General features: G+C 39.0%; 1 protein-coding gene across 1 annotated transcript; it reads right to left on the bottom strand.

Annotated features, from left to right (window-relative positions):
• Positions 1-136: 136 nt before the first annotated feature.
• On the bottom strand, positions 137-916 carry LOC127074456 (ethylene-responsive transcription factor ERF109-like). The gene has a single exon (XM_051015781.1). It carries the CDS (start codon positions 865-867, stop codon positions 256-258), a length of 612 nt encoding a protein of 203 aa, XP_050871738.1. The 5' UTR covers positions 868-916; the 3' UTR covers positions 137-255.
• Between the last annotated feature and the right edge of the window lie 15,417 nt (positions 917-16,333).

Below are 16,333 nucleotides of genomic sequence, written 5' to 3'. Positions count from 1 at the left end.
ATTATAACATCAAACAAACGATCGAGATTTTTATTCCACTCTGTTTGATTGGTTTTGAAATATTCAATTTATATGTTGAATTAAATTCGTAAAATTTAGAAAACAAAACATGAACCCAAGTAACTTTTTGAAGAGATGAATGAAGAAAAGATCATTTAGCAAAACTCACGCATACAAAGTAACACGTTGAGCTTATTGTCTATTCAACATGAAACTCATAGGCATAGCACGTTTATTTTTCTCATGTTACACGCTCTAGTCTAGTTCACTTCTTGCTCCGAATGATAAGATAGTAGTTTTTGTTTGATTCATCCCTGCAATCTCACCAACATGTTCCTTCACTTTCGCACTTTGCATCTTTTCATCACTAACAGTATAATCAGAGGATTCAAAATTGAGTTTAGCTCTAACACCATGAAACTTAATAGCAGCTTGATCATAAGCTCTTGCAGCATTCTCCGCCGTAGCAAAAGTACCAAGCCAAACACGAGTTGCCCTTTTTGGGTCTCGTATCTCAGCCACCCATTTTCCCCATGCTCTCTGCCTCACCCCCCTGTACTTTTTTCTCTTCTCCCCATTCTCTTTCTCAATGAAGAATCTGCAACCGAGACAGCCGTTGATTTTACATGCACGACACGTGTAAGGATCATAATGGATCGGGAGGGACCCACTGCCACATGATGACGTGGCTGCTTCTGATTCCCGTTTCCAATCTGATTCCCGTTTCCTTTGTTGGTTAGGAACAGCAGCATTATTTGTCGAGAGAACGTGAACCAGAGTGGATACTATGATAGAGTTTTCTTGTTCCTTATCTGGTAATAATACTGTTCCAACAATATTATCTCTCGAAATGGGAACATCAGCCATTGTATACTCTTCTCACTCACTTCACTTTGGAGTGAGTGAGAAAGATAATGTTGTTCGATAGTTTAAGGTCTTATGTTGTCTCATTTTTTATTTTCTTTAATGTGGTATGGTATGTGTGTTGTAACGTGGAGGATAGGTGTTTGTGAAGGATTGTTTGTGTGATGAATGGGATGGTTAGCACGTGGAGGGAATTTATAACCTCGAACTTTTGGAATGAAGAAGCATTGTAATCTACGTGGGGCTGTGGGGAGAGTTTGCTGCTTTGCATGGAAACATATGACACGTGGCTTAATAGGAGATTTACACCTGTCTGGCTTGCCCCTATTGAACCAAACATCACTCCCTGTTTCCATCAAAATGAAAAAGACAGACTTTTACGACCAAAGCTCTCTTAAAATTGCAAGCGAAACATCTAACTTGACCAATAGCACCACCACCCACAGTAGAATAATAGCCACCATCAAATGCAAAAATCACATTGCACTGCTAACATTGCACATACTGCAAAATTCCCTCCACATCTCTTGCAATGCAAACTCAAAACACCAGTCTAAGAACTAGAAAATACATTATTATTTTATATTTCAATGACAATAAGACAAGTCCTTGGGTGTAATCTATGCTATTTGATTTGATCTTCAGCCAATTTCAAGAAAAAGGCGCAAGTGAATTTTTTAACTGACCCATTTGAGTGGAGATCGACACTTAGGCCAGTTAGACTAACAGATGTTCTGGTGTACGAGTGGTTAGAAGGGAAACATGTTTGTGAGAATTTGACTGAAATTTCTCCATTGGTGGAATTGAGGGCTGACAGTTTTACTGTGAGAAAGATAATTCTCAAAGTTGCTTCAAATAAAATGGTCAGACATGAAAAAATCTATTCCGACAATCAACATGCTTTTATATAATTTGTCTTTTGACATTTTTAATTTCCTAGTACCAAAATCAATTGTTCTTTTACAAAGAGTTTAAAGGCTTATGAATAACAATATTGTATCTCCTAGATCTATAAATATAGTTTTTAAGAAGATTGATTTTGCCATCAAAAAATGAGTAGCGACACAACTTATCATCCGTTTTGCCTTCTGTTTCCGTAAAAACTTGACTCATGTATTTATTAGATCAGCTAAATGTCTAGAATAAAAAAAAGTAAATTTTATGAACATAGAATAAAAAAGAGTAAACTTTATGAACATAGAAATAGTATTTATGTTCGTGGCTATATTAATCCTCGTATTTTAAGTATACTTTTATTAAAGAATAATTATCCTAAAAATTAACTAAAGAATATTTCTGTATCAGTATATTCGTAAGGAGCTCATCAGAACGATAGTAGAGGCAAATAATGCCTCGCATCGCCTAAACTCTCCTGCCTGTTTGTCCTCTAGATCGATCACCCATTTGCTTGATGTGCCACCCTTTTATTGAATACGTCGCTTCTCTTTGGGAATGGTCGCCCGAGATGGTGTAACGTCCACACATAATATACATTTAAAAAATATATTATATATTAGTATAAATTGGTACTGATATACATAAGAGCCTATGAGCAACGTTATATATACATGTCCAAAAGAATAATATACAACATGACACATGTGTTAGCCATCAAATTTCGACCATACTGAAGGGGAAAATCAAAACAGGAGAGATGCAGTCGAAGCGGTTCCACATTTATTTTTAAACCATTTAACTTATCAAGTCAGTTTATTTGCTTTGTTTATCTACGTCTTTATCTTACTTTTATCCATTTATTTTTGTTGCACCTTTTTCTTACAAACATTTTTACTTGTTTTTCCATTGATCCAAACATTTTACCAACAAACATACCATATACTCAACACATTATTAGTCCAGGACTTTGTAGCCGGTCCTGCAAATAAACCTCGATAGGAATGCTAGAGATTGTTCGCTCGTGGCGAAAAAATTGACACACCTGGTAGGACACATTGTGTTCAGTATATGCAACTACGTAGTGGCAAAATGGTATCACCACGTCCAAACAAAGAACCGTCTTTGGGAGGAGACACAGTTGCGTCGCAAGCGACCGATGTTGGTTCTGGTACTATATCTGCGGTTTTGACTGCATATAATTGATCAATTTTAACACCGCGTCAACCTAAAAATCCAAGGCCGGTGACGATGGGGACTTCAGGGCAATATATGCCCAATTTTACAGTGCCCATGTATAGAACTCTGGGAATGCCGACTGATTTTATGTCAAGTATGCATAATACCTGTTTGACATTTGGCGAAACTCCATCGCCGCCATTCCCACGCTACCAGGGGTTAGGACCTTTGGCAAACCAATTTGGTCGACCCCCAGGTTTAAGATTTTCGTCTAAGTGTTGGTTCTATGTGTTGGCATCAATTTTGGTAAAACTTAGAGTTATCACAAGTTGTCACGCGTGTTGTCTTGACATGTGATATCAGCTTCCTACATGATGTTTAAATATGGTTGTGCAGGATTTAGTCAAGATGTCAGACTCGATGTTAAGACATGTGCACACAGAACATTCCGTCTGAATGTTATGTGGTTTGTTGCTGCATTTTCATGCAAATCTTTGTGTGCTTATGTGGAAATTGCATGCACTATTCAAGGAGTAATTCTATTTAAAACCAGAATGATCTATTTTCCAAAAAGGAATGATTAGCTGCTGTTTCTTAGGAGATACACAATTAAAATAGAATTAGGGTTTCATGCTGCCCATGCCCATTCAAAAGCTTCTATTTAAAGGCCATGTAAAACCTGTTTTATATACACAATATACGAACGAAGAAGTGAGAGAGTTTTAGGGTTTTAGTCTTGTGTGAGCTTGTGTATTGTAAGCCATTTATTCATCTTGTTGATGTATGAATTGGACTGAGTTTTGTGTTGTAATTTGTCCACTCTAAGCTTTAAAGTACGAGTGTTTGTTTACTTGATTAAAGCTTTTAAGCAAGATCAAGTATGTGTCCTTGAAGGGTGTCTTATTTCTTTTTGTATTTGTTGTTATACCACTGTTGTGATTGAGGGGGAGTGAGTAGGGTCTCATATCTAAGAGTTCTTAGATAGAAGTCACACGGGTAGAGATTAGGTGAAAAGACTGTAACTTGAAGTTGTTTACTGAGAGTCTTTGAACTAATTCTGTTTAGTGGATTTCCTTCCTAGCTTGGTAGCCCCCAGACGTAGGTGAGTTTGCACCGAACTGGGTTAACAATTGCTTGTGTCACTTGTTCAATTGTTTCTCTGTTTTTATCCTGTTTATATTGCACTTGTTGTTCATATATTAGTGTCGTGACATTACCTTCGACATTTCATATCTGATACCAGAATTTCAATTGGTATCAGAGAAGGCATCCTGCTCTGGCTCTGGGTGAGATCTTGGGACGTTACTTTCTGGTACTATGAGTAGAGACGGAGGATCTGTACACAGACCACCAATTCTGGATGGATCGAACTCTGACTACTGGAAACCTCGAATGGTAGCTTTCTTGAAATCTTTGGATAATAAGGCTTGGAAGGCTGTTCTAACAGGTTGAGAACATCCCTCACCGTGAAGGAAGGAGAAATTACAACTGATAAGAATCCTGAAGAAGAATGGACCAAGGAAGAAGATGAACTAGCTCTTGGAAACTCTAAAGCATTGAATTCTATATTCAATGGGGTTGATAAGAACATCTTCAGACTGGTGAACAACTGTGAGGTGGCTAAAGATGCTTGGAATATTCTCAAAACCACTCATGAAGGTACCTCTAGAGTGAAGATGTCTAGATTGCAGCTGCTTACTACTAAGTTTGAGAATTTGAGGATGAAAGAAGATGAAAGTATTCATGACTTCCATATGAATATCCTTGAAATTGCTAATGCCTCAGGAGCCGTGGGTAAGAAGATGTCAGATGAAAAGCTTGTGAGGAAAATTATCAGATCACTTCCCAAGAGATTTTCCATGAAAGTGACAGCCATAGAAGAATCTCAAGATATATGCAAGATAAGAGTGGATGAGATAATTGGATCCCTCCAAACATTTGAGTTGGAATGAGTGATGGATCTGAAAAGAAAACCAAAAGCATAGCCTTTATGTCAAACACTGAAGATAAAGAGGAAGAAAGTAGTCAGGATACTGATGAAGGTATGGCAAATGATTTAGCATTACTGAGTCGCCATCTGTCGTACCTCAAAAAATGAGAACACGACCTATGCGGAACGCGATCGCACGCTCGCATGATGAACTGAACAGAGTCGCCACCGAACTTTATTTATTCCTAAAAAAGAAAGGGGAAATATCGATAAAACCCAAGACAAAATGACAATGATTATGGTCGTCGCAACCAAATCAGGGTTCGGGAGTCGATTACGCAAGGGGAAGGTATTAGCACCCCTTACATCCGTTGTACTCAACGGGAACCATTAGGTCAGTTGTGTGCGTTAATGTTAGTTGAAATGTTAGGCTTTAAGTTATTAAATGGGAAAGAAAGAATATAAAAGAGGAGAATATTTTTGGATTTTTGACGAAGGACTAAACCTAAGTTTTTTATTAGTGGGCCTGACAAGATTTACAAATCCTGCTCCTACGTAACTCAACAGAGAAATCAAGGCTTACGTAGTTCTGGGTAGAAAATGTTTGTTTGTTGGTCGATTTTAGCGAAAGCTATATTGTATTAATCGACAAAACATTGTTTTACCCAAAACAGATAAGGAGCGGACGTATACCACACATCGAATGGATTTACAAATCAACATTCGGAAAAACGTCACTTATCTCGACTCAATAATCGTGGCCGAAATATTGTTTTACATCACCTTAAGAAAATATGTCTTTCGTTTATGAAAAAGGTTTTTGATTAATCGCACGACGGCGAGAAAAGAGTTTGATTGGTTGGATGTATTTTGAGTGATGACGAGAACTTGGATGAGCGAGATATCCATCTCGAATCCTAGTCTCAGAAATGCACGGTTGATCGGTCACCATTTCCATTGAATTCCCACCGTTAATCCGACATATTTTCATCACTTTGGTAAGATTTATGTTTGTTTATAGTTGCTTCAGAGTCATTTATCACGTTTTGTTAGTTTGGTATCGCATTGCATTTGATTACAAGTTTATGTCAAAAAGATCTATTTTACGCTTCGTTTGGTAGTGTTATTGTTACAGGCCATTGCATAGGTTTAAAAGCATTAATAGTGAAGTTATGGATACTCAGAAAGGCAAAAATAGGAAGAGACAGCAGGTCAACACGGGCACCCGTGTGCTACAACACTGCCCGTGTTGTTGGTCAGGCAAAGCAAAATGGGAGAAGAAAAACAGAGATCAACACGGGCACCCGTGTGGTGACACACGGCCGTGTTGTTTAAAACAGTGCATTAACACGGGCACCCGTGTGGAGGAACACGGCCCGTGTTGTTGCCTCTGTAGCTTGATTTGAAGATGCCCATTTTGGAGAGCACACACGGGCACCCGTGTGTACACACATGACCCGTGTTGTTGGGCGCGGCTTGGAAACCTAAACTTTTGCTTTGTGAACCTATTCTGCTCATTAAGGGTAGTTTGGACCTTTTGCTTGGAGGAGATTCATCTGAAGCTATTAGAAGGCTTGGAAGGGAAAGGAGAAAACACTTTTTGGCCGTACGAAAGAAAACACTGCACAAGAGAGATAGCTATTCCGGCGGATTCGAAGACGGCGAGATTCAAGGGCTTCGACCATTGAAGATCAAAATCTCCTAGTTCGTTGTAATGTTTAATCTCAATACTATGCTTTCTTTGAATACTATGAGAGGCTAAACCCCCTATGTTAGGGGGGTGGTCCTGATTTGATCGTATGTGATGAATTTGAACAAATGGTTTCCTTATTGCTATGTTACTTATTTCAATTCAATTGTGTGATGTTATTATACTTTTGTATCGGACAAATACAAATTGATCTATGACTATCAATAACAGGATTGTGATTGTTAGGGTTTTCACACAATTAGGTTTATGATTGCATCATCTAGGACTAGTAACTGTTGTAAACCACCGCAAACCTTGATATTATTTATGATTAAAACCAATGATTAATTAAATGGACATTTGAGTAAGAATTGGTAGTTTAATAGTTTCTTCCTTAAGGACTTAAGGAAGAACATTCTGAGGTTAGGTAATTGAATGTCTCATATGTATTAAGGAAATCTTGACTGAATTCATAACTGGTTAAATCAACCACTTCCCCTAGCATATTTTATATTAATCAGTTATATTTTACTGTCTGTTGTGTTTATTGTTAGAATTCTAAAACAACCAAACCATTATCTTTTTGTTCTGATAGAATCAAAGTAAAATAAGTATTTCCTACGCAATCCTTGAGATCGATACTTGGAGATAAAACTCCTTATTACTACATCGGTAAAAATAGTACACTTGCTATTTTTCCGATCAAGTTTTTGGCGCCGTTGCCGGGGATTGCCAAAATACCTATTTTAATTTTTATTCTATTGAAATTTTGTTGTTCGTCAATCAAAATTTCATCTGTGACAATCTTGTTATTCAATTCTAATATTTGTCTAACTAGTTTATGCGAGGTAAGGCCTCAGCGGATTTTTCTTTTGACGCAGATCCAGAAAGAACTCTTCGCGCTAGATTGAGACAAGCTAAGCGAGAAAAACTGGAATTAGCAGAGAAAGCCGAGGAGGAAGTTGTTTCAGTGCACTCAGAGAATTCAGATTCAGACGCGGAAACAGTTCCTGAAATCATGGCTACCAACCCACCACCACCACCACCACCACCACCACCAGAGAGACTTCTCAGCGACTATGGTGGAACCAACACTCCGGGTGGTCGTATGACAATTGTCAACCAACCGGTTAATGTGGAACAATTTCAGCTGCATCCCAGCACCATTAATCAACTCGAAAGGCGGTCCTTTTCTGGAAGAGTGAATGGAGATGCCAACAAGCATCTCCAAAGGTTTTTGACTATGAGCACAACGCTGAAAATGCCTGGACATAACGAAGAAGCAATGAGGCTTCGTATGTTCCCATTCACTTTAGCAGATGAAGCCGAAGAGTGGTTCTATTCCTTACCTGCCGACATTATCACTACATGGGAGCAGATGGAAACATCATTCTTGCAGGAATATTTTCCCGCATCTGTGTCACTGAGAAAAAGATACGAGATCCTAAACTTCAAGCAGAAGGAGGGTGAGTCACTAGGAGATGCCTATAAAAGATTCAAGAGAATTCTAGTGGCTTGTCCTACTCACAACATGGATGAAACTGAGCAGATGCAAATGTTTGTTAATGGTCTTCGAATTCAAACGAGGAAAATCCTTGATTCAGCAGCTGGTGGCTCAGCTAACTTTGTAACAGCCACCGGTATGAAGAAGATAATTGAAGCAATTGCCTCAAATGAGCATCTGGAGTTGTATGATAGGGTGTCAAGCAAATCTGCAGTAATTGATTTGAAGCTTGAAACAAACAAACAGGTAAAAATTGAAGAAGCAGTTGCTGCAGAGGTGGAGAAAAGGTTGAAGGCACTAAACATAGGTGCTCAGAAAGTGGCTCAAGTGCAACAGGCACCAAACGATGTGTGTGGCATTTGTAATGGACCACACAATACTGTTCATTGTTTTGCAACACCACAGCAGATAGAAGATATCAAGTTTTTAAAGCAAAACAATCCCTACTCCAACACATACAACCCGAGGTGGAAGAATCATCCCAACTTTGCATGGAAGGATCAGAAAGGGAATGTGCAACAACAGGTACAAGGTCAATATCAAAACCAATATCAGCAACAACAACAACAAGTCCCAAAGAAGGCAGATTGGGAGATTGCAATTGAAAAGATGGCAACTTAAAATGGGCAATTTGAAGAAGAGACTAGAAACAATCAGAAACACACCGCCGCATCCCTAAAGAATCTCGAAGTTCAGCTGGGGCAGATAGCCCAGCAACTGGCAAGTTCTCGAACACCAGGTTCCCTACCAAGTGAAATAGTTCAAAATCCGAGAGGTCCGGAGAATGTTAATACTGTCACGACGACAGAGAAAAAGGCGGCTAAAAAGAAAAAAATTACATCACCAAGCGAGCCGACTAAAGAAGAAACTACCAAAGGAACTAAACCGGTGATTAAGTTGCCCTATCCTCAAAGAATGACAAAGAAGGAACCTAGTGAGTCAGACTTGGAGAAATTTATGACAATGTTTAAAAGGATTGAGGGTCATATGGCTTTATTTGAAGCACTTGAAAGGATGCCCATGTATAAGAAATTCGTGGAAGAGGTAATGGCTGAAAAGAAACCAACCACTGAAGAACAAGTATCCGGTAAGGAACAATATAATGCAAACTCCCTGGAGCAGAACATTCCTAACAAACAAAAGGATCCAGGAACCATCACAGTACCATGCACAATCAAAGAAAGAACCTTCAAAAAGGTACTAATAGATTCGGAAGCTAGTGTGAATCTGATGCCATTATCGGTCTATCACAGGTTGGGTATTAAAAATACCAGTGATATAAAGACCAATCTGAAGTTTGCGGATCACTCAAGAAAAGATGCATATGGTATAGCTGAAGATGTGCTGGTAACAATAGTGGACTTGACTTTCCCAGTCGATTTTGTAATCCTAGACATACCTGAAGACAATGAGGCACCCATCATTCTGGGTCGACCCTTCATGAAGACGAGTCGATGCAAGCTCGACATGGATGAGTGCACGTTAACCTTGAAAGTTCATAACAAGGAAATAACATTGAATGCTATTGAAGACCAGGAGATGGAGGAAGTTACAGAATCTCAGTATCAAGTAGGCTTAATCAGGACATTGACGACTATCAAAGTCTCACCACTGCCAGTAGCCACCCTAAACGGAAAGATTCCTAACACCGAAAGGAAGGTTAAAAAGGAATCGTGGCACAAAGGAGTCCACACTGATAAAAGAGACAACGTCCGAGTTATAGACAAGAGGTGCAACAAGGTTTTGAACCCGAAATACCCCCCATAATAAGGGAAATGAACTGTCGAGCCATGCGACATTAAACGAAGCGCTGCGTGGGAGGAAACCCACGCGTTTGATTTCTAATTTATTTCGTTTTTCTTTCTCTTTGTGTGTGCTAAAATTTTGTTGTAGGGGAGGAGGAGAACTAGAAGGGAAAAGTCACAAACACCTCAAAATGGAAGGAAACCACACAAGTGCAGTAAAACAACAGTAGTCGCTGTGAGTCCCCTTTGTATCTGGATTTAAACATTGAGGTCAATGTTTAGTTCAGGTGTGTGGGGGTTTTTCCTTTCATGTTTTATTTCGTTTTCATTTTGTTCATGTTTCCCTTCATCGTTTTTTTGCTTTCGTTTTTTTTGTGGTTTACTTGTGTGTATAGAGTGATGAGAAATGGTTGGACGAATCCGGGATCAATGGTAGTGGATGAAAGACACCCCTCATACTTATTCTGATAAGGCACCCCAAAAGTTGATGCAACCATGAGAAAGTAAAGTCGGACACAATTTGGTGACACTGGACCAAGAGAGCGGTATGGTAGAAACGAATCAGAAAAGAAACCACATGACACGAGGAGGCTTCAGAGCTTGTAAGGCTAACCAACATGGTGAGATTACAAAAAGCCAGACACTAAACATCAACATGAGAGTTCAGCCAGGTATGATTCTACCACTCTGATTTTGCGTATGTCCTTTTGACACTTCACAGCATGACAACACACACTGAGGCAAGTTGTTTGTTTAGCCAGGGCCTTTCTAGCCATCCCTATCTGTATGTGTCCCTTCGTGAACCCCGTTGAGCCATAGCCTTTTGTTCATCATAAACCCATGTTAACCACTAATCATTCATTCCTTCCATCACTCGGCATGATTGTTGTGAGTTGCAAGATGTGCATAAAGCGAAGTTTGGGGTAGTAATCTAGAAAGATAGGGCAAGTGCATAATAAGAGATCATACAAAAAGAAAAGAATTGTGTATGTCCAAAAAGAAAAAAAAATAAAAAAAAGAAAAAAATAAGAAAAAAATGCACTTGCCGAGACTTAAGACTCTAACACCTATAAAATGCTCGAAAAATTTGAGTAGAAAAAGAGTCAAAATAGTGAAATTAACCCCCAGAGTATACGTGATGCACGAGAAAAAGAGAAAGAAAAATCACACAACATGACTGCCGAGTTCAAAACCCTTTGTTATCCATTTTTTTTGTTTATCCCACCGTACCCAAGCCCCGTTACAACCCAAAAAGACCTCGTAAAGTGTGTGGAATCTGCTGTTGTCGTGACATTAGAATGTATTCAAATTTAAGAGTTTGGTATTGCATACTGTGCTGTGAGTGTACACCCCTAACCATGAGAGATGTTGTGAGTGTGTGAAAAGCTTGCAGGTGACGAGGCTTCTGATGTGGAAATGTGGCCAACTCCCTGAGTCGGAGAGACCTGAAACTTGATTGGAAAGGAATAACACAAATTGTGAAAGACTAGATTGCATTGTGGAAAATGAATTCGTGGGTGACCTTTGTTTGGACTCAATACATCACTTGAGGACAAGCAATGAGACAAGCTTGGGGTTGTGATCGGTCACCATTTCCATTGAATTCCCACCGTTAATCCGACATATTTTCATCACTTTGGTAAGATTTATGTTTGTTTATAGTTGCTTCAGAGTCATTTATCACGTTTTGTTAGTTTGGTATCGCATTGCATTTGATTACAAGTTTATGTCAAAAAGATCTCTTTTACGCTTCGTTTGGTAGTGTTATTGTTACAGGCCATTGCACAGGTTTAAAAGCATTAATAGTGAAGTTATGGATACTCAGAAAGGCAAAAATAGGAAGAGACAGCAGGTCAACACGGGCACCCGTGTGCTACAACACTTCCCGTGTTGTTGGTCAGGCAAAGCAAAATGGGAGAAGAAAAACAGAGATCAACACGGGCACCCGTGTGGTGACACACGGCCGTGTTGTTTAAAACAATGCATTAACACGGGCACGCGCGTGGAGGAACACGGCCCGTGTTGTTGCCTCTGTAGCTTGATTTGAAGATGCCCATTTTGGAGAGCACACACGGGCACCCGTGTGTACACACACAACCCGTGTTGTTAGGCGCGGCTTGGAAACCTAAACTTTTGCTTTGTGAACCTATTCTGCTCATTAAGGGTAGTTTGGACCTTTTGCTTGGAGGAGATTCATCTAAAGCTATTAGAAGGCTTGGAAGGGAAAGGAGAAAACACTTTTTGGTCGTACGAAAGAAAACACTACACAAGAGAGATAGCTATTCCAGCGGATTCGAAGACGGCGAGATTCAAGGGCTTCGACCATTGAAGATCAAAATCTCCTAGTTCGTTGTAATGTTAAATCTCAATACTATGCTTTCTTTGAATACTATGAGAGGCTAAACCCCCTATGTTAGGGGGGTGGTCCTGATTTGATCGTATGTTATGAATTTGAACAAATGATTTCCTTATTGCTATGTTACTTATTTCAATTCAATTGTGTGATGTTATTATACTTTTGTATCGGACAAATACAAATTGATCTATGACTATCAATAACAGGATTGTGATTGTTAGGGTTTTCACACAATTAGGTTTATGATTGCATCATCTAGGACTAGTAACTGTTGTAAACCACCGCAAACCTTGATATTATTTATGATTAAAACCAATGATTAATTAAATGGACATTTGAGTAAGAATTGGTAGTTTAATAGTTTCTTCCTTAAGGACTTAAGGAAGAACATTATGAGGTTAGGTAATTGAATGTCTCATATGTATTAAGGAAATCTTGACTGAATTCATAACTGGTTAAATCAACCACTTCCCCTAGCATATTTTATATTAATCAGTTATATTTTACTGTCTGTTGTGTTTATTGTTAGAATTCCAAAACAACCAAACCATTATCTTTTTGTTCTGATAGAATCAAAGTAAAATAAGTATTTCCTACGCAATCCTTGAGATCGATACTTGGAGCTAAAACTCCTTATTACTACATCGGTAAAAATAGTACACTTGCTATTTTTCCGATCAACGGTGTTGTAGCACCTCAAATTTGCACCTATCATTATGCATACATTTTCATATTAGGTCATAGCATATCATGATCCATTGCATAGCACTTGCATTGTCCCTCAGTTGCCTCAAGAGCAAGCAATCAAGAATTAGGTCAAACTAATCTCCTGATCAGTCAACCAAGCAAGCAAAGGAATTTCTCATTGAACCAAGGCCTTGGGGTTTGTCCAACAAGTTCACATGGCTTGGAGGTCTATTTGAAGTATTTTGGTCAAGGGTTGAAGACTTGGAGATCATCAGTTCATACACAGACAGTCAAAAACCCTAAAAAAGGTCAACTGTCAGTCAAAGCAGTGGATGGTGGTCATTCTTGTGGAATTTGGGCACCATGATCAATAATCAAGAGTTCATGCAACTTGGGACATCATTTGAAGTCAAGTTCTCAAGGAATTAGGGTTTGGAAGTCATCAGTCAATGCACAATCAGTCAGAAACCCTAAAAGTCAACTGTTGGTCAACTGTCCATTTAATCAGTGATTGGATGATTGGAATTGGTTTGTGAGAGTTCATTCATGTCCAAATAGTCATCATACATCATGCCAAACACCATCATGGAAGAATTTGAAGCCAGATCAGAAATTTCCAAAAATGGAAACTGGGCCTATAACTGAAACTTACCAAAAATGGAAAGTTTTGATCCTCAAACTTACATCATGATATAAGCTTCAAATGAATTTTTGCCCAACATGAAAGTTGAAGATCTTGTTCTCCCATTTCCAAAAAGTCCAAGAACTCTCAATTCCCATGTGTGGTTGGCAAGTTATGATCGAATCGATTTCAGAAAATCTTGAACTTCAAAGGGCCATATCTCTCAAACCGTTTGGCCAATTTTGGTGGGGTTTTTTCCTACAAGCCACATTTGATCCCCTCTTTCCAAAAATATAAATTTCATAAGCCAAAACTTCACCAATCAAAATGGCATATTTTGACTTTTCTCATTTAAATGCAAGTTTGACCAAGAGTTGACTTTTTGATATAAACATTTTTTTAACATTTGGCCAATTGGAACAGTTCAAAAATATCATTTTAAGTGTGTCTGCAAGCTCAAATTATGCAGTACATGAGGCCATTGCTTGGTTGCTTGAATTGTAAGAAAAGTACAATTTCACCATACTTGTCCATACCATCCACCATGCCTTGCCTTGTACTCTTAAAAACAGAAAATTTAGAGGCTATTTGCTGTCATGTTGAACACATTTTGCAGCCATAACCAACAGTACATATGGCCATACTAACTTGCTTGGAATTGGGAAGAAAGTACATAGCTACATCCACATTTTCATGGTTTTTGGGGAAAGGACCACAAGACAGTTTGGTTATCATCATTTTCTGTCATAGCAGCCAAGATAACAGGAGGAACAAACCACACTCATTCAGAAAAGGACCTTGCTGTTGCATTCCAAGGGGGGCTGTCAAAAAGAAACTCATGATGAACTGAGTTTTTTTTGGCTTAACACATAGATTTTCCTCATTTTTGAAGGCAGCAGACCAAACACTTGTCCCCTCCTTTTTCTCTCAAGCCTCACTTTGCCATATCATCATTTTGAAAACCTTGCCAAGCCACAAAGCAACACAGGACAGCAGGGGTTATGTGTGTTTCCTGTCATGTGAAACATTACTAAGCAGCAAAAGGCCATTGTTGACACTCTCTAAAAAAAACCTGACCTGGCTGTTTGGTATTGGAAGTTTTCTGTCAAAAAAACTGTCAAGGGACAAGGTTGCACAATACCAAATACCATCTTCCCTCACCTTTTTCTGTCAAAAAAAAGCCAACCCTAATGGCAGCCACACAAAAATCATCCTGGCCAAGGCAGAAAGAAACGATGGTTCACATTCTAAAAACTTCACCCTGCCATTTTGCATTTTAAAACCTTCAGTCCAAAACATTAAAGCTACTAAGCTTTGCAATTTGTTTTCCAACATCCTGCATCATTTTTCCTGCCACTTGTAGACAACAGCATACATCAAAAAATACATTGGCATATGGAAATCCATTCTGCTCACTGACCCTGCTATTTGCATCTCACTCTTTCTTGTCCAAAGCTTCCAAATAACAAAAACCCTGCTTGGCCAATCAACAGCAACCTTGTTCACCAATTGTTCATCATGTGGATAACCTGTTAGCAACCAACATGACATAACCTAACCAACAAACCTCAAACTCACCTCACTTGCATTTTGCCAAGAAAAATCTGTCATAGAACCAGCCTTGCCTTGCCTTGCTAACATGGCGTAAAATCTGTCATCCAACAGCAGTAGACCAACCTTGCCTTGTAACCAACAAACACATGACCAACCATTTTTTTTGACTCATGCTAAAGACCTTGCTTTTGGCACACTTGCAAAGGCTGTCCAAAAAGCAACTTCTAACAGAAATGCCTAAACCTAACTTTCCTGTCATGAGGAACTAAGGGCCAACCTAGCCACACCATACCAAAAAACATTGTGCACTCATTCACTCAAAAATCATACCTTGACTCTTTTTTTCATTTTCAGTCCAAAAACTCCAAACCCTGCCTTGCCAACCATAGCAGTTTGGTTCATCTCAACTTTTCATCATTGCCAACCAACTAGCCAACATAACACCAAAAAACACACAAGAGTTCCCAAACTCACCATTGCAAAAACTCACTTTCTACTTCAAAATCCAAATCTTCAAAATCATCATTTCCCCCAAGTTCCTTGTAAGCTATCCATTCAAACACCTTCCATATAACATATAGAAGCTACTGTAGACAGAAAATCGCATCTGTAATCACTAAATCATCATATCCAAATCTCACATTTTCACGCTTGCAACTTGAGTTGGCCAGAACAGTTGAGGAGGTTTTAAGGCAAACTCTCAATGGCATTACATTCCTGGAGCATCAAAGGTGCTAAAGGGATCATTTAGCACCATTAAAAGTGCTTGAAATAGAATCTCCATCTTCACCTACAAGCAAAATCAGTTCAGTGGCCATCTGCATTTCCAGCTTGGTTCAAGTTCAAGTAAGGTGTCAAACAGCTTGCCTTGGACTCTTTGAAGCTATTTGGATACCTGTCAAGCATTGAAAGCATCTCCAGCATCACATTCAACATTGCCCTGTTCAGGTTAGCAATTTGCCTTCGAAATGCTCGATAGAAGGATTTTCGTGTCTTAATGTGTGAATGAGAAATGCTATATTCAACCCCCTGAACATGATTGAATGCCTATTTTCAGCCAATTTTGCTTGTGTGTGATTTTGAGTTTTGCTGCTAGGGGGTTAGGGTTTCTGTGTTCATCATGATGTATCTTTATGCACAGTGCACCATTTTGAATTTCATGACCATGGTTGTGTTAAGCACATGAAATAGATGAATTTTGGTTTTTGTTTCATTTGATTTCGTGCACTGTAGAGGAAGATACATGTTGTTGAAGTTTGAAAAATATGTTTGATCTTGGGGAGGAAGATGGTGCCAGGGCGCGCGAAT

The sequence above is a fragment of the Lathyrus oleraceus genome, chromosome 4 (assembly GCF_024323335.1).
Source record: "Lathyrus oleraceus cultivar Zhongwan6 chromosome 4, CAAS_Psat_ZW6_1.0, whole genome shotgun sequence".
Taxonomy (NCBI): domain Eukaryota; kingdom Viridiplantae; phylum Streptophyta; class Magnoliopsida; order Fabales; family Fabaceae; genus Lathyrus; species Lathyrus oleraceus.
This window is presented reverse-complemented; position numbering and strand designations above follow the sequence as displayed.